Below are 22,827 nucleotides of genomic sequence, written 5' to 3' on the forward strand. Positions count from 1 at the left end.
AAATGATAATTTCTGTAAACAAATGTTTGGTTGTATTTATTTATTTTTTTCTCACATTATCAATACAAATAGACTTTTAAATCTGTTTATCTTGTTATTTGTTAATAAATAAGTTTGTCGGTGTCATTGAGTTTATAAAAAACTTAAAAGCGGCAAAATTTGATGGTGTGATTGCATCCATAACTATGCAACTCACATTCACACTCAGATTTTCTGGAGCATAGGTAATAAAATGCTATTTTATTTATATCGTAAATATTCGATATATTTTAAAAAAATTGTTTCAAAAATTGATTTTTTATTTTTATTTTAAATTTATTGACTGTTGTAATATAACATACTTGAAATTTTTAACAAATTAATTATGTAAAAAATATTTCATAACACAGTTATTAATTTTTATGATACATTAGAAAAAGATCAAGATGGTTTTCTGGTTGTTACACTATACCAAGTAGCACAAAGATTAGATAGCAGAAAGAAGACCAATTTTACCTAAACTTGCAGAGCGAAAAATTGTGAAATGGCTCTTAACCAAGAACAACATTTATATATTTTTTATATATAAAAACGTAATGTTTTAGTTTTTTAGGTAGTTTTATAGATCATTAAGCAACGACTTCTACGATTTATTGCTTTTATTTATTATAAAATATAGTATATACAAGTTAATAAGACCTAAAGTACATACTTAATATTTTATTTAAATAGTTACAATACTGAATGATATAATATATAACATGTACGCATTCTCAACAATAAAAAAATAAAGTTTAATTAATTAGGAAGCATAGGGATATTTATGCAACATAAGTTACTATAGTAACTGTAAAAGTATAATCTGACTCTTAATTAAATGTAATAAGTTCGAAAAACAATTATTGAATTATTTGACTCTCAGGACTTTGATTTAACGTAGTGGCACCAATCGTCGACACTTTAAGGAGATAGTGGACTTCTTTATAAAATTAAAGGTCATTTTGTCATCTTTAAACCAAAAGTAACGATTGAGTATGGTAAGGTATATTCTTGATATAAGAATAGGATGTAATATTTTTATTAACTATATTCGGATTAGAAAAAAATCCTAAAAATGGAAAAAGTGTATAAATCTCCAGTCATCGACACCGAATCTCCAGTAATCGACACCCCAGTAATCGACAGTTACCAATTACCGACTCCCAGTTATCGACTATTACCTATAATGTGTATCTGCCAAATCGCGGCCTCTTTAGTGGGTCGTTAAAATAAAATTAACAGTTTAATAAGTATTCATTTATTGTCCATAGTATAATGTCCATATTTTTAACCGACTTCAAAAAAAGGAGGAGGTTACTCAATTCGACCGTATATATATATATTTTTTTTTTGTTTTTTTTTTTTTTAATGTATGTTCGGAGATAACTCCGTCGTTTATGAACCGATTTTGATAATTCTTTTTTTTTTTTTTTTGAAAAGGAGATATCCCTAATTTGGTGCCATGATAAGGAAAGCAGGATCTGATGATGGGACCCCAGAAAAATCGGGGGAAACTCTCGAAAATCCGCATAATTTTTACTGGGTGTACCGATTTTAATGATTTTTAATTTAATCGAAAGCCGATGTTTATCATGTGGTCACATTTAAATTTCATCGAGATCTGATTACAACTTTTTGAGTAATCTTTGATAATGCGTATTTACTTGACTAATTTTTCGTCAACCTACGTTGTATTACTTGTTGATATAATTGAAGTCGGCTTTTCTTCGTTTGCCTGCAAACACATTCTTTCTGAAGTGTATTAATCATAAAAATACACAGATTACACACTTACAGACTTATGTAAATTATAATAAAAAGGGTCAATATAAATAACAAACAATTATCAAAAAGTTTCATCATCATCATTTCAGCCTATTGCAGTCTACTGCTGGGCATATGCCTCCACAAGTTCGCGCCAAAAATGGTATGCGACTGCAATCTTCTCGCCATTTTTTTACAGCTTCTAAGGTTTTTTCTAACTGGTTGGGAGTATAATTTTTTCTCGGAACCATCTGTAAGAACCAATCATCGACACATTATTTCCCAATAATCGACACTTGTCGATTACTGGTCTCTCGACTTTGTTTAGTTTACTTCAAATATCTACCAAATACGCAAAGTAAAGAACTATATTCGCTTGTCAAATGAAAAATGTTTTCCAAAAAATTATTATCGACCCGTGTCGATTATTGGTAAAAGTCAGTTTATGAAAACCAGTGATCGACACCCACATTATACTAATATCAAAATAACCTTAAACTTTCGTTAGAACAAAAATCGATCGTATAGTTCTTATAATAACCCGTGAAAAACATAAAATCCAAATATGTTAGACTACATTAGTATAATTAATAAAAAAAATGTACTCACTTCCTTAAGGATTTCACTAAGGAATGTTGTAATTTTCACCGGTACTCCAGGCGCAATCAGTTGTCACACCGTCATTTTCAAAAAAAAAGACGGATATCGCTCAAAAGTCACTGGGAGCCAATCAAAAGTGTGCTATCTATGGTACAGTTTTGCTATATTAAGAAATCGTTTTCCTACTCTTATTTTATTGAATCAAAATATAAAGTGTCGGTTATTGGGTCTTGTCGGTCATTGGTGCCACTACGGTATATTGTTTTCAAATTTTTACAACTATGTACTCATAATAATTTTGAAAATGTAAATTAAATTTCATAATGAGTCTTAACAAGTCTTAAAGCCATACAGAAAAGTTATTAGGTAGTTTCATTTTTTTAATACAATCCATTTTGTTTCAAATTACAAAAATAAAATAATAAGTATTCACATAAAACCTTTGAGTAGATAAAGGTATTACATAATTCTATGATTTAAAGTAGCTTAAAATCACGGTCTTCTAAGACCGTGCTTGAAATGTTGTAATAAATAAACCAAAGACCTATATATATATATATATATATATATATATATATATATATATATATATAGGTCTTTAATAAACCAACAACATGTTTTAAATAATAACAAATCAATTGGCTTTTTATTTTTTCAGTTATTTAAAAAAATAATGCATTTTTTTAATATGCACCTTGGATTCTTTGTTGTTAATATCAATATATGAATATATTATTAAAATGTAACGACACCGTCTACACTCTAGACGCACGCCTAAGTACACACACGTGCCCAAAAGTTATTTTTTTACGTGTTCCAAGTCTATATCATAGGTACTTATTGTTAACATTACATCTGTCTAGGTAATATTATTGAACAAATCCTGTTTAACTCGGCTCTGCTATATGTATGGTGACTGTTAAGTACTGTCTACATAAAATAATGTTTCACGCTTAGATTATTGTGACATGTATATATATAATAATGATAATATAATAATTTATTTATAAAATTATAAATAATAGTATGTTTAACACCAACTAGCAACTGGCAGTATAGTTACAAGATAGGCAATTAATGACTGCCGTCAAAAACACATCATCTGCAGAGACACATCGTCTAAAAAACAGTAATTCTGAAGCAGATATAAGAAATAATTCCAAAATTTTATTTTGAAACTTGTTATTTTTCAATTTCGTTTGCTATGAATTACTCCATAAAGTAAACATACATTTTAAACTGGTTATTTTTTACACATATATTTAATAAAATTGCAAATAATTGAAATACTACACGAGTGTTTTAATACATTAGTTTATGTCGTAAACAGTAGTAGAATATCATAGGAATTGACAAGTGCGTTTCGGGACAGCTTTTTTTTTAAGAGCTGCTCGTACTGCTTCTTGAAACACCTCATGCATGTTCTCTCGTTCCAAGGCCGAACATTCCACTAATTGGACAGCGCTGTAATAATATATAATAATATTTAAGTTACTCAGAATTGCATGAAACAAAAAAAAACACTTGTCCTTATATTTATATTACTCTTATTATTCCTTTCCGCTGAATTATACTCAGTAGATATATTCCAAAATATATATTTTGGTTACAATTACAAAATATTTTATATAATAACTAAAATATATATTTGAGTCATTTTTTAAAATGACTTAAGTTCAAACGGTACCTACCCACGTTTATGTATACCTAACTCGTTCTTAAACTCTCTCCGTTTTCTGTTCCAACAAATATGTACAAATATGAATACATCCCATAAATCAACTTTATCTAGTCATTTAAACAATAATTCGGACATTCAACGTTTCTCTCGGTTCAGTATCTCGGGACCGGCCTTTATCAGTGTACGGCTGATAATGGCGTTGATAATGCAGCTGCCAGCGTTCTCGTGCGATAGCAACCGACGCGACGGTCTGTTACTTACACCATAGATTACATTGTTTTTATACGTTTATTAATAAATTATTATGAAAAACATTCCTTGAATGTTCGATGTCTGATTATGAATTTTTGGATTATCAGTCGACACGGCCTAATGCATTTCGAATCCAAAACTGGATACTTATAGAAGTTTTTAAAATTAAATATATCCTTCAACAATAAATAAGAGATACACAAGATAATATAAGTGGTAACTCAATAACATCGCATAATTATTAATAGTAGGTAGGTATAACTTCACGATTTGCTTGATAGAAATTATAAAAGTCATTACTTGTAATTAATTTTTATGAATAAATCAGTAATGTCCCTAATAAAGAATCATCGCACGCATCTGTAGACAACATTCGTTAATAACTAAAATAATTAGTTTACCCTGTCTCCACTTGCAAGCTGTTTATTTTTTTGAAAGTCTGAGACGCTAACGATTTTGGATTTGCTATCTTTTATTTATTCATTGTATTACCTACATAAGATATAGAACTTAAATTTTAATATAGTAATTTGGTTGTGAGTAAAATAGTCTAATAATAATAATAATAATAATCTAGCTGTCCTTATAATACTGCGAATTGAAATAAATTGCGTACCGTATTTTCTTTTTTAATGTTTTTCCTTCTTGTGTTGTAATGACAGCTTTGCCTGATGCCCTCAAGTCGGTTTTTGTCGCTGTAAGAAATAATAATAATATTCATTAATTAGCCTGTAGTCCCAATTTTTTATACTTAAAAAAAGTATACTTAAGTTGTAATTACTTTTATACATCTAACTTTAAGAATGGGTATGTAAGATTTAGTTTTTCCATCCAAGTTAAACTAAATTTAAAATGTCTTTATTTTTTTTATTTTATATTTTTTTCTTGTCTATAATTTGTTATGCAATTATATGATTTTCTATATAAAGGCGGTAGTAGTCGGTAGGCGGTATCTAGGTACATAACAAATTTACTATTCGCTGAGACTTCAAAGCTATTTAAAAAAATCTACTTCATATATTTTCAGTGTTCTGTTAAATTAGTTCATCCTTATTAAAGAACATTAGAACAATGGATTCGGATTAGTGAAATGTCCAGTTACTAGGTAATTTTATAATGTAGGAACATATCAACACTATCGTGTCATCTCGATTTCTTACAAACCCCTGCTGAAAGCTCCAGATAAATCCAATTAAAAAACGATGATTGATGGGAAGATATTGTAAACTATTGTGGGTTTTAAACGGGGATTCCAAATACTTTATTCAAATTTGATACGTTAAAATACAATTTTTATCCGGGCATTTTTTAATCCAGATAGATCTCATCAGGATCCCAACGGAACTTAACATTTTATATCAGAGTTTTGCACAGGGACGCCGATATTGTTATGTTCTAGGTTATTACTTTGTCTAAAACGCAATAAAAAAATTAAATACTGAATTTCAGTGGACAGGAACAAAAATTATGTCATTACCTACTAAGAAATATTTTCATATGTTCCTCTATAAGTGTAACATTACATACATATTGGCCCCGCATACACCCGCCAGTTCGTAGTAATACGTATCTCAGTGTTGATTAAGTACGAAACTTTATCTTAAATAAAAGGAATCGTTAGAGATTCTTAGTCTTCTATTAAAAATAATTTACTTTATATTTATTTTATATTTATTTTATTTTTTAAATAATTTATAAAACGGACAAATAGGTATTTTCACTGATGGTGACAAATTTAAATTCGGATCAAGTGGGCAAGAAATATAAGCTAATATGGAACATCCATAGAATAGAGAAAAGGAGAACTATTCGTGACGATATATTATTACAAAAACAAATATAATGTTTTTATTTAACAACTATTTAACTTTTTTTAACAAAAGTTAATTGTAAACTTATTCTAGTCTTAGGGGGCCTCCATTAATTACGTGAGCTATTTTTCGATCAGTTTAGACCTCTCCACCCCCCTTAGGTGAGATTTAGTGAGATTAGCCCCCCTCCCCTTACGTGAGATCGATGCTGAATATAATAGAGATTGAAGGGAAATAATAAACTGTTCAAGTATACTACTTAATTTATTTAAATTAAATAAAATTCAAACCCAAAACTAAATGATTTTAATAGCCATGAGATTTATTTTAGCAGGCAAAATGAACACTCAAAATATATATATTTTTAATATTTGTAATATTTTATACTTTTTGAAGTTGATGTGAGATTTTTGATTATCCCCCCACTCTGTTTAAATTAGATTTGGTGAGATTTCATTGAACCCCCCCCCATTTTGAGCTCATGTAATTAATGGATGTCTCCTTAGGTAATCTTATCTTTAATGACTAGTTTAACCTACCTACAAGTACAATAGGCACTGAAGCACTGAAGTGCTTTAATTCTGGATACCATTTGTGGATAACATTTTCATACGAAGACCGACTTCCCACCGAGTAACATACGAGGAAACAATGTGTCTGTAAACAAATAATAAGAAAAAAAACAGATGAAAAAAATAAAGGCAATATGTATGTTTGTACATTAGTGGATATTTTTTATTGTATGCTCTGTTAGCAACCTTTATTTAAATATATAAATAAATAAATAAAATGAGAATAGAATTAATTCCAGCATAATAAAATTATAAATAAATGATTAATTATCATTTAAACTGTACGAACATTATTGTAGGATAATGGCCTTAATCGTTCGTAGTCTTCCTGTCCAGCAGTATCCCACAGTGCCATTTCCACTTCTTGGCCATCGACTGTGATGTGTCCTACGTAGTTATCGAATCTGAAATCATAAAAATAAAATATTATTATTAACAAAATTTCATTATGTTTCTTTTTTTGTTGGAAAGGAAATATCTCAAGGGTGGTCCCATGATAAGGAAACCAGGATCTGATGATGGCATCCCACAGAAATCGAGAGGAATCTTCGAAAACCGTAATTACGACTACTTAGTGCGTTTCTTGATTTTTTTTGTTTTTTTTTTTTTTCGTTTGATAGCAAACAATTATTTTGTAATAAAGATAAAATAAATGAAATTGCGTAGTTTTTCTAGTATTTTCGTTTATGTAGATAGGTTACGGATGTGCCGTTTTCACGCATTTCAATATATTTTGTTGCCTTCGCGAGCTTGTAATACTGCTATTATGCGATTTGGCATACTTTCTACTAGGTTTTTGTTGAGGCGATGCTGCGGAATATTCTGCCACCCGTCTATTACAGCTTCTTTCATTTCACGTAGCGTGATTGGCGAGGATTCCGCTGACGTACACGTCGTCCCATTTCTTCCCATGTATGCTTAATAGGGTTTACGTCGGGGCTGTGGCATGTGTGTTATATCGACTTCGTGAAAATAGGCAAACACTATCTGAGCTGTTTGCGGGCGGGCAGTACCTTGCGAAAATCGGCATTCTCGCCCAAATGACATCTTTCTGCAGTTAAAATTCCATTTAATATTATTGTATATATTTTTATGTGACATTAAGTATTCTTTATGTTAGTCTTTATAATATAGCCACCCTCTCTTTTCCCGTGGGTGTGGTAAGAGACGACTAAGGGAAACACAGTTCCACTACCACCTTGGAACTTAAAAAGCCAACCGATGGCAGGATAACCATCCAACTGCTGGCTTTGAAATACACAGCCCGAAGACGGGCAGCAGCGTCTTCGGTGCGACAAAGCCAGCCCTGTGGTCACAAACTCGCCTGCCCAGTGTGGTGACTGTAGGCAAAACAGATGAGTCACGCCATTTTTGGCGCTAACTTGTGGAGGCCTATGTCCAGCAGTGGACTGCGATAGGTTGAAGTGATTTTAGTTTTTATTTCATAAAGCTAGATCAGGTACTTTTGAAGATATGGAAGATTTTCTAACCATTCCTTTTATTGTGGTCCACCCTATATTTAATATATCTATACAAATAAATAAAATTGGAGTGTCTGTTTGTAATGTTAAAATAACCGCTTTTTACTAAATGCATATGGATGTATACACAGTACTTATACCAAAATAGCATTTTTTACAATTTTGTTCTGTTTATCTAAGTATTTGTTCCGGCTAATCTTTGAAACGGCTCGGCCGATTTTGACGGGACTTTCACTGGCAGATAGCTGATGTAGTAAGGAGTAATTTTATTTTAAAAATTTATTTATAATTTTACTCTGTGAACTGAACAATACTTTACTATTTTTTTTTATTAAATTTCACACGGACGAAGTCACGGGCACAGCTAGTATCTATGTATAATATCCATCTTGTTTTTAGATAAAAACCTACAAAGATTGATCTACAAGGAGTAGTAATAATACCAATAAAAATTCATTCTAATTAAAATTACATCTCATCTGAGGATCGTTTGCATAATTTTATCTCACCACTGGTTCATTTATTTAACTAAAGGGCAAAATATGGAAGTCAAAGATGAATAGATCTAATAAGTAAACTTGATCATAGTTTCACCTTCGTGGGTTTCCTACGAAGAAACACTACTTTTAGCCTATAATATATTAAGTACAATTTAATAGCTTTACGCTTTTTTTTTCAACTTTCAATTAACAGTGACTTCTTTCTGAATAATAAACAACATATTATCTATGAAGTTTTGACGACGTGTTGGCGCAACGATCACAGCACTGGTAGGAGATATGTAACTGTTGCGCTTGCGGTTGCGGATTCGATCCCCGCACATGACAAACATTTGTATTGGCCATAAAGATGTTTGCCTTTTCTGGGTGTTTGTGCAGTCCTTGTGAGTCCCCGCACCCAGCCTCGAAAAGCACATTAAGCCGTCGGTCCCGGTTGTTATCATATACACCTGATCGTTACTCATGGTAGGGAATATACCCGCCAACCCGCATTGGAGCAGCGTGGTGGATTAAGCTCTGATCCTTCTCCTGCATTTGTAAAGAAGTCTATGCCCAGCAGTGGGATGTTACACGTTGAAGTTTTTTCGGTCTTACAATAACAGAACATACCTACAATATTAATTCAATCTCTTCTTTTCCTCCTCGTAATCTCGTTAAAAACTATATTCAAATCATATTTTGAATAAAGGATCCTTTGATTTTGTTATTGTTAATAATCAAACTGACAGCGTATATACCTAGTTTTATTTTTATTATTATATACTTTTCTTCGAAAAACATATTTTCAATATCAAAGATCAGAATCCATACCACGATACATTTTTTTGTAAGCGTTAATATTTCGGAAAAATAACATGAAGTTTTTTGAAATTAGATGCTTCGATGCTGATATAAGAATTAAGATGTTCTGCGCTGTAAAACTTGCACACCAGATAATATTGTAAATTTTGTTGATTGTTTTACTGTTTGGAGTTCATGTTGTCTCTCACTTCAAAATTTAAAAAAGTACTGGTAATAAGCGTAGGTAATCTACAATTTTTCTAAATCTACAATTTTTGCTTAATTTTAACCCTATTAATAACGTAATTTTTGTAATAATTGAAAATATCTACCATACATAATTTACTTCTTGTCGCTTGTTAAACTCCAACTCGCTTGCCTACGACAATACTAAAAGACCTTGTGTAGCAATTACGATTAGTTTTAGCAATGGACATTGACTACAAAATACGTAGGACCTTGATGCGTGTTACAGACATGGACACCTTAACTGTGCCTAAGGAAGTCTTTCTGTAAGCGTGCGTCAAGTTTCTTAAAGAGGAAGCGACAGGCTCACACAATAGATGCAATGCCGATACGTATATGATTTTATAAATAGTGCGCTCGAATTGCTTCGCAAATTACTAATAAGTAATATTAACTGTTCGATTGCATTTTCGAACGGAAACCGTCACTCACTTAATTTTAAATACTTATATTAATAACGTGCTTGTCTATGAACTATGACCAAGTAATCGTTAATGTAACAAATTATGATAAGTATAATATTAATGACCTGCGCTTCCTATTTAGTTTGATCTCTGTAGTTAAAACACTTTAGTTTATACTTTATGGGTAGTAAAGCAAAATGTATGGCAATAAGCAATTAGTCACCAATTAGATCTAGGAATTTCAACGTAGGTACTCGTATACCTATCTACCTACTATATCAAAGCTAAGCGTGTTTACTCAAAAAAGTGACGTCAGTTTATTACCGGTTTGTCTTATAAAATGTAAATATTGAATAAACGAATTATGAACGTCAATATTCATGTGAACGGATTAGTTATTAAGGTTTTCGACATTGTTTCGATTTATTTTGTTAATGTTCCTAAGTTAATCAGTTTCCTATATATACCTTCCGTATCTAGAACATTAACTATTACAAATGCAAAGCTACGTAAGTACGTATTAGTACTTATTTGCTTTTATATGGATTTTATAAGCTTTTAACCTCTACCTTGTTACTTTTTGATAAATAGAAAAATGACAAATGGATCGGAAAAACTTCCTCTCTGTATTAAACAAACAACAAATAAATACCTTACAGTCATTGGTATCTAGTAGGTATCCTAGTATGATGAAAATCCAGTGTTGATGGCCTCTGGGGTGTTCCTTCGACACGCCTGGGCGGAATCACGGGGACGCGGTTGCACTTCCGCGATAGTGTTAATGGCCAGGAAACACGCATAGCATAAAGACAAACGTCCAGAGCAAGAAAAACATTCCGTCCGGGTAGGTCTGAGAATTGACCAACATCTATTTTCCGTACCCCGTATAAGGGGGTTAATAACATACATGGCAAAATAACGTTTGCGGGGTCAGCTAGTAATTTATAGATTCCATAGCCTTCAGTCAGTCAGTTCAGCCTATTGCAGTCCACTGCTGGACGTAGGCCTCCCCAAGTTCGCGACAAACATCCCGGGCAATCTTACGTAGATCGTCTTCAGACACTGCGGGATATTGGACGCGGAGATTCTCCGTAGTTTCCCGAACGCTACCCAACCGAGTTGGATTCGACGAGAGATCTCGTTCTTGAAGTTGGACTTACCTAGCTGTATTGACTGTCCGAGGTACACGTAATGGTCAACAACTTCGAGAACAGTGCTCCCAATGCGAACTGGAGCGGGTGCGACATGGACGTTTGAAATAATTTTCGTATTGTCCATGTTCAGTTTAAGTCCCCCTCTTTGGGAAATACTGTTGAGATGCTCGAGCATTGTGTTCAGGTCTTCCCAGGTCTCAGCCATAAGGACTACGTCATCGGCAAACCTGAGGTGGGTAAGGTACTCGCCATTGATGTCGATGCCGAATCTTTTCCAGTCTAGAAGCTTGAAAGCGTCCTCCGACGCGGTGGTAAACAGCTTCGGGGATATAACATCCCCTTGCCTCACGCCTCGCTGAAGTGGTATTGGCTTCGAGCTCTAGTCCTGCGATCGGACCGACATTGTGGCGTTAGAGTATAAGTACCTCAGCACCTCAGCGTACCTGCAGTCCACTTGGCATCTTTGGAGAGCCTGCAGCACAGTCAATGTCTCGATCGAATCAAAGGCCTTCTCATAGTCTACAAACGCTAAGCATAATGGCAAGTTATACTCCTCGATCTTCTGTATATTCTGCCGCAGCGTGTATATGTGGTCTATGGTGCTAAAGCGTTTACGGAACCCGGCTTGTTCGGGAGGCTGGAAGTCGTCAAACCTGCGTGCGAGACGGTTCATAATGACTCTCGAAAACAACTTGAAGACATGACTTAGAAGCGAGATGGGCCTAGTTTTTCAGCAGGGCTTTATCACCCTTTTTGAAGAACAGCACCACCTCGCTTCTATTCCAAGTCGTTGGCGTTTTGCCCTCGAGGATGACGGAATTGAAGAGCCTTTGGAGGACCTTGAGTACTGGCTTACCGCCCGCTCTTAAAAGCTCAGTTGTGATTCCGTCATCACCCGGCGCCTTGTTGTTTTTAAGTTGTTTGAGAGCCCTACTAATCTCGTACAGGCTGACTTCTGGGATTTCTTTGATTTCGTGTCTTGTTAGTTTGGCTCTGGGGTCGTTTGCCTTGATGTTGGCGGGTTTCTGTGTGGTGTATAACTGCCCGTAGAAGCTCTCGATCTCCCTCAAGATTTCAGGCTTTGACGAGATGACGCTGCCATCGTCGGCTCTCAGCTGCGCTAATTGGCTTTGTCCAATAGACAGATCTCGTGCGAACACTTGCGAGCCTTTGTTCTGCTCTATGGCCTCTTCAATGCGTTCAGTATTAAAGCGGCGAAGGTCGCTTGTCAAGGACTTGGAGATCTGTCTATTCAACTGCCGGTAACGGGTAGCATCCGCCGAGGACTGCAGCCGCATGTCATGCCTTTCTGCCATGAGTCGGAGTGTGTGATCGAAGAGCTTCTTTGTTTTTTGGCGGCGGGTCTTGAAGAACTTAGACCCCACCGCGCAGACAATTTCCACCAGCCCGTCGTTGAGCTCGTCCACATCTACGCAGTCGGCCAGGCTTTCAAAGCGATTTTGGAGTTTGAGTTGAAAGCTCTCGGGGTTTTGAATCTGAGCAGGCACAGGTAGGTGCACAGACCCTATCAGCCGACCCCTCTCAAGCTTGACATCGATATTCAATGTGCCTCGGACAAGTCGCTTCCTGTTTTCACAGCATTGATCACTGAGACATCATTAAATATGTGCTTGTTCGTCGACATGATAAAGTCTATCTCGTTCCTGACGGTGCCGTCGGGACTCAACCAGGTCAGAACCGACCAACCGAACCAGGTCTCAACCAGGTGAAGAAGGAGTTCATCATAAAGAGTCCTTCCTTCTCCATGAAGTCAGCCAGCAGCCGGCCCCGGGAGTTACGTTGCCCGTATCCAAATTGCCCCACTCTCAGCTCATCACCGCATCGTCTGCCCAGCTTCGCGTTGAAGTCTCCCATTACAACAGTGTAGTGGCATTTAGAGCTATGTATGGATGTAGAGATTTCCTCATACATAGCTTCCACTTCGTCATCTGGATGCGTCGAGGTCGGTGCGTAAGCCTGTATGACCTTCAGCGAATACCTCTTGGATATTCTGAGTATAAGGTACGCCACCCTACTCGACACGTTCCTGACGACGTCGATGCTTTTGACGAGAGACTTGTGGACGAGAAATCTGACACCACCTTGGGACTGTTGGTCGCCCTCCCGGTAGTACAGCAGGTTGCCGGACTTGAGGGTTATCGAGTCCTCTCCCTCTCTTCGGACTTCAGATAGCCCTATAATATCTCAGTTTAACCTGCTGATAGCTTCTTCCAGCTCAACGTGCTTCGCGTCGGTCCGCAGCGTCCTAGTGTTATATGTTGCCAGGGCCAATTGTCGTCGTTGGGTGTGGTGGCCTGGCTTCTGCCGGAGATTATGGCCCCCTGCCCCGCCGTTACCGTGACCACCACCGTAGCCAGGACTAGCCGCCGGGGACTGAGGGACAATTTTTAGTCGTGTCTGTCATTAGGGGGATTTGGCGTAATCGCCACGCTTGCCAGGAGGGTTGGCGATCGCAGTTGTGAACATGTATTTAGAAGGTGCTGCTGCCCACCTTCTAGTGGTTTTTCCTCTATCGCTTCTTACGACACCCACGGGATGAGATGGGGTGGCACTATTCTACGCCGGTTGCCACGTGGCGACGAACGTGGTACGAAGGTGATAGTGGAACCTTGTTATTCCTTAGTCGCCTTTTACGACACCCACGGGAAGAGAGGGGGTGGCTATATTCTTTGGTGCCGTAGCCACACAGTACCACAATTATGTATTAAATATAAATCAATAGAAAATATTCATGAGAATTATCTTTTTTTCATCACAACCACGTCAAGTCGATAATTACGTCAATATTACGAAAATTAAAGCATTTTTTTTTTGTTTTATGTAACGATACATCCCACTTACGCTTAATCCATGAAATGTAATTACTAAGAACCATATAATTTTAACATTATCATTATGATATAACCTTTTATTATGGTTTATTACGTCAGACTATTTGTAAGATTTGGCCCAGAAGAGTTATTTAGAACTAGCGACTCGCCCCGACTTCACGCGGTTGCAATAACTGACGTATTCCTGACATACTGATGTATTCCTCTATTATTATTCATGTATTATACATATAAACCCTACTCTGGAATCACTCTATTTACTTAAGAAAACCGCATCAAAATCTGTTGCGTAGTTTTAAAGATCTAAACATACAGACAGCGGGAAGCAAATTTGTTTTATACTATGTAATGATGATTTATTAAACTTTTTGTAGAATCGTGCGACTACGAACAGAGTTATGCAGAGATTTTCTAAGTTACTAAAACTTTGCTTAAGAAATTTGTGTGACTGTTAAAGTCATAAACGAGTCATAGCTTTTTTTAGTTAGTAGCCAGGATATGATTTACCCTGCCCTGCCAGCTCTGCGGTCACCAACCGGCCTGCCCAGCGTGGTGACTATAGGCAAAACACACGATAGGCTGAAATGATGATGGTGATGATATGGTTTACTGTTTTCGTTGCTATTAAGAAGTGGCTGCGGCAGATCTTTGTGCCGCTATTGTATGTTGGAGCACTCAGTCAGATCCACTTAACGAGGGCTCCACGAGAGGCGGCACTTCAGAGGGGAATGTTAGTTGGACTGAGGCTTTTAGGAAGCTTAGATCTTCCCCTCTTATATATGCAGCTTTTTTGCATATGGCAGATACATACGCATCGAACGTCAGATTGGAGTCTATAGTCAATCCTAGCAGTTTGATCTCAGTTACAATATTCAGTCGAGTGCCGGAAATTTGGATAATCGGGGTTTCGTATTCGTATCGAGTTCTTTCTGATGACTTTAGATTCCGTCCCAAATACTCTCTCGGTGTTGACTTGTGCAAAACTCCTTCCAGATTTGTGTGGCCGCCTCGTCCGCTTTCCGTTAGTATTTTTCTTTTGTCTGCACGTATTCATCGAATGTGAACTGGCACCAACTGAGTGCAGCATTTCGGATTCGGCGTTTTTTCCTAAGCACATCATAGTATAATTCTTCGAGGACTGCTGACCACCAAGGTGGTTTGGGATTGACTTTCCACGCCTTCTTTTTCGGAATCGCAGTTTCTAACGACCTTTGGATGATATATGTGTAGCTCTTTATTATTTATTCCAATTCTTCCGACGTCGAAAGGCTCATGATTCTGCCCAGGGTAATTCTGTGCTGAAGTGTGCAGAAAATTCCAATAGGCCTGCATAATAGGCCTGCACTATGTCTTAGATATACGAAAGGTAACTTACTATGGGAGAAAGAGAGAAAATGTGTGCTCGCCTCTCTCTCTCACTCCGTTTGCCTCGCACGATCACACTTTCCGTAACGCTCTCGTCACGCATTTACCCGCTTACTTCCAAAGTCAAGCGTGCGTAAAGAAGTTTTACTTTAAAAATAACGTAATATATAGAGTTGAAAGTTGTTTTACCTTTTAATATTTACAATATACCTACATTAAATATATTATGTGTTTGTTATCAGTTAAGGATCTCGCAGTAGGCTGGGCAGATCTACGAGTAGAGCAAATTGACATAATATACTTAATAGTAACCGAAAAAAAACCTATCAGTGAAAACATAGGGAGAATTTTTTTTAAAGTAATGTCATTTTTTCCCTTTAAGTTCATAATTAGTAATTACTAGTTGTACAAATATAAGTCAAGAGTGAAATAATTCCGAAAAATATATATTTTCTATATAATCATTTATTAAAGATTTTCTAATATAAATATGTGTACCTACAGTGTATATGGGTATTTACTAGAATGACTCACGTCAATGATAACGCTCATGTTGTCACTAGAGGAAAAATATAGCAAAATTGCGTAAAATGTATTACTATTAATATTACTATATTGTACAAATGTATTACACTGCTTGTTAAAACTATAGCTACAAGATAACGACGTTACAGCATCAACCTGCTAATTTTGACACGCACGACGAACTCGCTAAGCGGCCGACCCATTGACCTATAGGCGGATTCGATCAAGCTACTCTCTAGTTGATTGGTTACTAAATAATACTTACACTGTTGGGACATATTCCTTGGGAAATTCGTTCCTCGTGTACACATATAGTAAACAGGTTTTGCCAACCATTCCATCGCCCACCACTGTTATCTTTAATCTCGGCACAGTCCCCATGGTGTATCCACCACATCCAAGTTTAAAGTCACAAACAATTTACACAGTTTAAATAACAAAGTCTATCGTTTTACACTCCTTTTAACTACAACCGTAGCATATCGAAATTTAGCGATGATTCGATCATCGGTAAGACAAATTAGTCCTTGACGGTTCTTATCACTGTGATGTAATGATCTTATCAAACTTGTAGAAACATTCGCGATAACGCGACGTTTTAATTGAAACAAGACGCGCACGCTCTTTCGTGGTTAAACGCGAAATGATCACATATATTAAAATGCGCGTGATTCAACATCGGTTTGTCACAGCACAACAGCCGGGTGTTCGTAGCGCGTGCGTTGCCGTCGGACCTCACCAATAAAATTCCTAATTAATTCTATCGACGTATTCTGCCCAAACAAAATTTACAAATGAATTACGTCAGTTTTGTTTGGTATTAAAATGACAATATGAAAATTGTACAATATATTTAATATGATTGATAACTCTTTAATTATGAAAAGGAATATTTTTAATTTCTGGAGCTAATCTTATTAAATTTTTAAATTATCAAGAAGTGTGAACATATTTACTTACTTCACATTAATTTTACATTAAATATATAATTGACATAATAGGTATTATGTTGTTATTAATAATTGACCTTTTAGTTTAGAAGCAATATTTATTTTTACTTAAGAGGTTTTATTTATCGATTATAAATATAACTGTAATCTATTTGTTTTGCTATAACGATTACCTTACACGAAAAGAGTACAAAAATAATGAACAATTAGTTTACGAAAACATTGCAACTGAGCGTAGATATAATTACACAGGTAATTAATTACAATACAAAACTAAAATTGATTAATAACGTAATTTATTAATTGATATTTTTAAAAATTGTAGTACCTGTTACTGAGTGTCATTAATTACAAATGAAAAAAAAAACGTATTTTTAAACATAATATATATATATATTATTTATATAGAGGAGTCTGAATTTATATTCAGAAATGAAAAACACTTCTTTAGCTCCATTTAACTTATATCTCCCTCTCAACTACCGTTCGCCCGATCTCACTTTTCGTAACGCTCTCGACACACAGTCACCAGCTTACTTCCCAAGTCAAGCGTGCTTTAAAGAAGTTTTACTAAAAAAAAAAAACTTCAATAATATTATTTAGAATCATTTATTTTGAAGTTTAAAATTATAGCAATTACAATTAGCCTTTATTTAATTAGATATTTAACAATATAATTACTTAGAAGATAGTTATAACTTAGATTAAACCTAAATAACACTTTTATATCACACAAAGAGATCAGTTTGTTAGATATTAAATATTTCTGGTAATTTTGGCATTTATACATTATATAATTTTATTAATTCCTTCAAGTATGATCTCCTCCTTGAGAGCTACCACTTCCCTTAGCAACTCTTGGTTATTTACTTGCAGCTGAGCTATTATAGTTCTCTGTTTTCTTTCACGATCTTCGAGCTGAGTGAGTTCTGAGCCACCAATATCACATCGACTAAATTTATCTGTAAAAAAATATTTTTCTATACTAATATTATAAAGAGGAAAGATTTGTTTGTTTGTGTGTTTCGAATAGGCTCCGAAACTACTGGACCGATTTGAAAAATTCTTTTACCATTAGAAGCCGACATTATCCCTGATGTGCTGTTTGGCTACGGCACCAAAGAATATAGCCATCCCCTCTCTTCCCGTGGGTGTCGTAAGAGGCGACTAAGGGATAACAAGGTTCCACTATCACCTTGGAACTTAAGAAGCCGACCGATGGCGGGATAACCATGCAACTACTGCCAATGAAATACACAGGCCGTAGACGGGCAGCAGCGTCTTCGTTGCGACAAAGCCAGCCCTGCGGTCACCAACCCGCCTGCCCAGCGTGGTGACTATGGGTAACACACATGAGTTCACACCATTTTTGGCGTCAACTTGTAGAGGCCTATGTCCGGCAGTGGACTTTGATAGGCTGAAATAATGAAGACCATTAGGAGCGGAGCACCAATGTTTCAAAATCGGATTTTTTTTTAACTTTTGAGAGCTTCTCCTGCGTGCACTGCGTTAACAGTTAAATTTTCGCAAATTATTAAAGTTAGCGTTAGCCCAAAGTAATCCATGCGGACGAAGTCGCGGGCAGAAGAGTAAAATATAAAAACACAATCTCTTAACAGAAACTCTTTTATGTCGACAGTCATACCTGATTTTTTTTCTAACCTATCATAAAGTTTTTCATTTTCAAGCTTTAATCTAGCTATTTGAGTACGTAAGCACTTTTCATTTGTCTCTTTTTGCTTAGTTAACTGGGCCAACTTCTTCTTTGAATCCAATAGCTGTTGGTATACATCATTAGATTGATCCGAGACACGCTGTGCAGAAGCAACACAAGCTTTAGCTTCATTCTTTTCATTATTCAGTTTTTCCTTTAGTCGTCCAATGGTGTGCTATAAATATTTTATATTTAAAAAAAAAAACTACACTTACTGATATTTTGTTGTATTTTACTCCAACTATTGTTATATTGATTTTACTATAATCTATTATATTAGTTACAGAACTTTTACTCTTTAAAAGTTTGTAATACACAGAATGTTCGTCTGTTAACTATATTCCTTCAAATGGGTAGTTTCTGTAAATGTATAGATCGCATTCCACGTGAAAAAAAAAATGCATTTTCGTTCCCTACTCGAAAAATACAACAGAAAAAACATACGCTTCAGCCTGTAATATTCCACTACTGGGCATAGACCTCTTTCCCCACGTAGGAGAAGGATCAGAGCTTAATCCACCACGGTGCTCCAATGCGGGTTGACGGATATATTCCCTACTATGAGTAACGATCGCTATCAGGTGTACATGATAAAAACCGGGACCGACGGCTTAACGTGCTCTCCGAGGCACGGTGGGGAGACCCACAAGGACTGCACAAACACCCAGACCACGGCAAACACCTGTATGGCTAATACAAATGTTTGTCATGTGCGGGATCGAACCCGCAACCGCTAGCGCAACAGGTACAATCCATGGCTGTAACCGTTGCGCCAACGCGGCGTCAAAAAGAAACATACTTCATGCATATTTCATATATATGTATATACAGAAAATATCTACATACATACATAGCATACGTACTTACATGCATACACATACACATATATATATATATATACATACACACATACGCATACATACACGCACGCACGCACGCACGTACAATAGCAAGAGAATATGCAGATTCCGGCGAAAGCGGATAGGTAACCATCTGAACCTTGAACGAAATTCGGAGACATGATCATATTTGCGCAAACCAAATATGTAGTAACGTATGGCGATCTTTTGGAGACACTCAACTTTATTCATTTGTTCTTCGGTTAAATTGAGATAGATTGCGTTGGCATAGTCGAGATGGATAGGGATTGGGCTAGAATAACTTTGGTAGGAATTGGCAGAAAATAACGCAACCTCTGAAAAGATTTTGTATTGCTATAGTTTTTGGCTTAATTCTTGAATGTGATTGGTCCACGATAACATAGAGTCTATGTATAAACCAAGGTTTTTTACATTCTTGCTATATGGTATGACGGTTCCGTTGAATTTTAGCTGTGGTAATTCCACCCAATCATTCCTAGAAATCAGATTCTGGCTGCCAACAACAGCAGCGTGAGACTTAGCAGGATTTACTGTCAGGCCGTACATCTTGCTCCAGTTACAAATAATTTCCAAGTCCTTAATAATAACGGAGACATCAGTAGGTAGCCCCGCAAGAGAAAACTGAAGATAAATTTGAACATCGTCTGCGTATATGTGAGAGAGAGAGAGAAGTTATGTTGGAAATTATTGAATTAATATACAATGAAAAAAGTAAAGGAGACAATACACCACCCTGGGGTACACCGGCCATTACATCACACCATGAAGAGAAAGTCTCTTCAATACGAATACGTTGCCGGTACCCTTTAAGCTAACTTCGAAACCAATCAACCACTGTTGGAGATATGTTAAGAGAGCATAGTAGACCTAACAGTAAGTCAAAGTCAACGGTATTAAACGTATTATGAGTACTATTAGGCGCTTAATGTCCATACCCCGTCATATGTCATCAGTTACCTTCACCAGAGCTGAGACTGTACTATGACCAGAACGGAAACCGGATTGTAGAGGGTTAAGGATATTGAATTTATTTAGGAAGAGACTAAGCTGGTTATGCACTATTTTTTCTAAAACTTTTGAAAGGAACGGTAAAATGAAGATAGGAAGAAAGTCAGTATACATGGAAGCATTAGGTTTTTTAGACAGTGGGATAATTTGTGCTTGCTTCCATGCGTCAGGAAATTCACCGTTAAAAATGGAATGGTTTAGGATATAGGTCAGAATAGGAGTAACAATATCGATTATAGGAACAATCATAGCACGGCTAATGTTATCAGCACCAAGGGCATTAGAAGCAATAGACAAAATGGTCTTCTTAACATCATATTCAGTGATTTGATTGTCTGGCTGCTGAAGAAACAGCCGCCCACTTAATCCTGGAATGCCAGGGAGTGGCCGCACACCGGGCTACCTTAAGGAAATAAGGACGCTCCGAGAAGCCTGTGAACGTCCCAGGAGGCTTCTGAGCTTTTGGAAGGAGCTGGGCTGGCTGAACTAGTCAGCCCTCTTTTCACGCATAACGGACTACTTTTGTGTCTAAATGCGGAAAACCGAGCCCACAACTAAACTAAACTACGGTTATCCTCTGTTGGTTGACATTTATAATATATATTTTTGTAGAAACTCTTTTTTGCAATTAGTGCTCTTATGTTATCAGTTAACCAAGGGGCAGGAAGGTGTTTCATTTTACCTTTTTTTCCCCCTCAGTATTTTGATGGTATAGTTAGAAAACATTGTTTCATTAGTTGCAATGTTCTTCATAACAGGTGTTGATATTATGACAGAGTAAAATTAAAAAAAGGGCTTGTTAGTTTTTTCCTTCAAATGGAACGTAATCTGTAACACCTATAGAACTCCACATTTGAAGGAACATAGTTAGGAGTCGAACGCCCTATATATCTTTATGCATAATTATACAATTCTCATAAAGAATCCTTAGTCTTCCTAGTTATATAGTATATATTATAGTTCAATACTACAGATTTAAGTTTTTTGTATTGTTTTTAATAACAAGAAAATTAATAAATTAAATTAAACTTACATTCAATTGTTTATTGATACTTTCAAGAGTATGATTTTGTACTTCCAAATTTTCAACTTTTTCCGAAACATTTTTAAAGTGTTGTAAAAGTATCCAAATCGAATTGATCAGTTTCACTAGGGCTTCTGGGGTTAATGTATTATTTTCAATATCAACATGAGGATTAAAAACATAACTGATATTTGTGAAGTTTAATTCCTGTTTGTGAAAAAATATATATAAAGGTAGTGCAAAAAGTAGGTAATAACTCAATTTGTTGTTCATTATTTACTCAGTATTCATTTAGAATGACAAAGATAACAAAGGTAAATTACTTTCTGTACGTCACACGTTCACACGACAAATAATATAGGTATGAATATATAAAAAATTGAACATCTATACATCTACAGGCTACTTTTATTTTTGTTTTTTTTTTTTTAATCTATAACTGAACAATAACTATTTTGTTAAATTCCACAGAGACGAAGTCGCGGGCACAGCTAGTATTAAAATATAAAATAATTCTGACCTCACTGAGTCCAATTAAACATTCCTTAAAATTCTTGAGTGTACAGGGTTCGTGTATCGTTGCCTTTTTGGATTTATAATTGTCTAACAGCTCTTTGATTTCATCGTCTAAGCTTTCAATATTTAAAAAACTCATATTAAATATTATTAATTTATTATTTTGAAATGAATTTAAAAACAAATTTAAAATATATTACTTTACACTCAAGAAAATATAAAACTTTTTGACAACTGTTTTAAAACAAACGCTTAAACTAGACTTGCCAATTCATAAAATTTAATTTACCAAAAGATGTACCTATTAAATTTATTTAATTTCCCACATAAATATAAGAAATGAAAATAACAGAAGCTAATAATATTTAAAATTCCTCAGTTTATGAGATAAGGAAGTAAAGGTATCTTTTATTTATTTATATACATAGCCTCTTGCTGTTACAATTACAGGTCAGATGTTGCTTTATGGTGTCTTGTTATGATGAAATCTTTTCTAACACGATTATAACTATGCGTAAATTAAAGGTTTATTTTTGTTTTAGTGTTGTAAATTTAATAAAAAAATAAATAAATTTTAAAGCTAAGAACATAGTTATAATTACGACTCGTCCATCCACCCTAGATTAAGATTCATAGAATAAGATACATAAAATAAAATTCTAATAAGCAAGAGACGCAAACTTAGCGTCTGGTCAGCCCCACCGACATCCACTGGGCCGAGAATAAAAA

The 22,827-nt window shown here is 35.3% G+C and overlaps 2 protein-coding genes across 2 annotated transcripts; both read right to left on the reverse strand.

Moving 5' to 3' along the window:
* Nucleotides 1–3,663: 3,663 nt before the first annotated feature.
* LOC123664352 (ras-like GTP-binding protein RhoL) lies at nucleotides 3,664–16,672 on the reverse strand. The gene is made up of 5 exons (XM_045598900.1): nucleotides 16,271–16,672; nucleotides 6,988–7,102; nucleotides 6,666–6,783; nucleotides 4,932–5,010; nucleotides 3,664–3,846 (listed from the first exon to the last, which is right to left on the reverse strand). Exons 1-5 carry the CDS (start codon nucleotides 16,384–16,386, stop codon nucleotides 3,723–3,725), a joined length of 552 nt encoding a protein of 183 aa, XP_045454856.1. The 5' UTR covers nucleotides 16,387–16,672; the 3' UTR covers nucleotides 3,664–3,722.
* Nucleotides 16,673–17,589: 917 nt separating this feature from the next.
* Nucleotides 17,590–22,242, reverse strand: LOC123664336. Its single transcript, XM_045598898.1, has 4 exons — nucleotides 22,103–22,242; nucleotides 21,592–21,789; nucleotides 18,601–18,844; nucleotides 17,590–17,917 (listed from the first exon to the last, which is right to left on the reverse strand). The coding sequence occupies exons 1-4, from the start codon at nucleotides 22,235–22,237 to the stop codon at nucleotides 17,745–17,747; spliced, it is 750 nt and encodes a 249-aa protein (XP_045454854.1). The 5' UTR covers nucleotides 22,238–22,242; the 3' UTR covers nucleotides 17,590–17,744.
* Between the last annotated feature and the right edge of the window lie 585 nt (nucleotides 22,243–22,827).

Source organism: Melitaea cinxia, chromosome 2 (assembly GCF_905220565.1).
Source record: "Melitaea cinxia chromosome 2, ilMelCinx1.1, whole genome shotgun sequence".
Lineage (NCBI taxonomy): Eukaryota > Metazoa > Arthropoda > Insecta > Lepidoptera > Nymphalidae > Melitaea > Melitaea cinxia.

What these genes read in the sequence shown, in the direction of transcription:
- LOC123664352 (XM_045598900.1), bottom strand. Translation starts at nt 16,386, where the DNA reads ATGGGGACTGTGCCGAGATTAAAGATAACAGTGGTGGGCGATGGAATG. An exon ending in AGTGCCTATTGTACTTGTAG is followed by an intron (nt 5,011 to 6,665) that starts GTAGGTTAAACT and finishes TATTTCTTACAG; the next exon opens with CGACAAAAACCGACTTGAGG. An exon ending in ACATTAAAAAAGAAAATACG is followed by an intron (nt 3,847 to 4,931) that starts GTACGCAATTTA and finishes ATATTATTACAG; the next exon opens with CGCTGTCCAATTAGTGGAAT.
- LOC123664336 (XM_045598898.1), bottom strand. Translation starts at nt 22,237, where the DNA reads ATGAGTTTTTTAAATATTGAAAGCTTAGACGATGAAATCAAAGAGCTG. An exon ending in GTATCAATAAACAATTGAAT is followed by an intron (nt 18,845 to 21,591) that starts GTAAGTTTAATT and finishes AAATATTTATAG; the next exon opens with CACACCATTGGACGACTAAA. An exon ending in TAGGTTAGAAAAAAAATCAG is followed by an intron (nt 17,918 to 18,600) that starts GTATGACTGTCG and finishes ATTTTTTTACAG; the next exon opens with ATAAATTTAGTCGATGTGAT.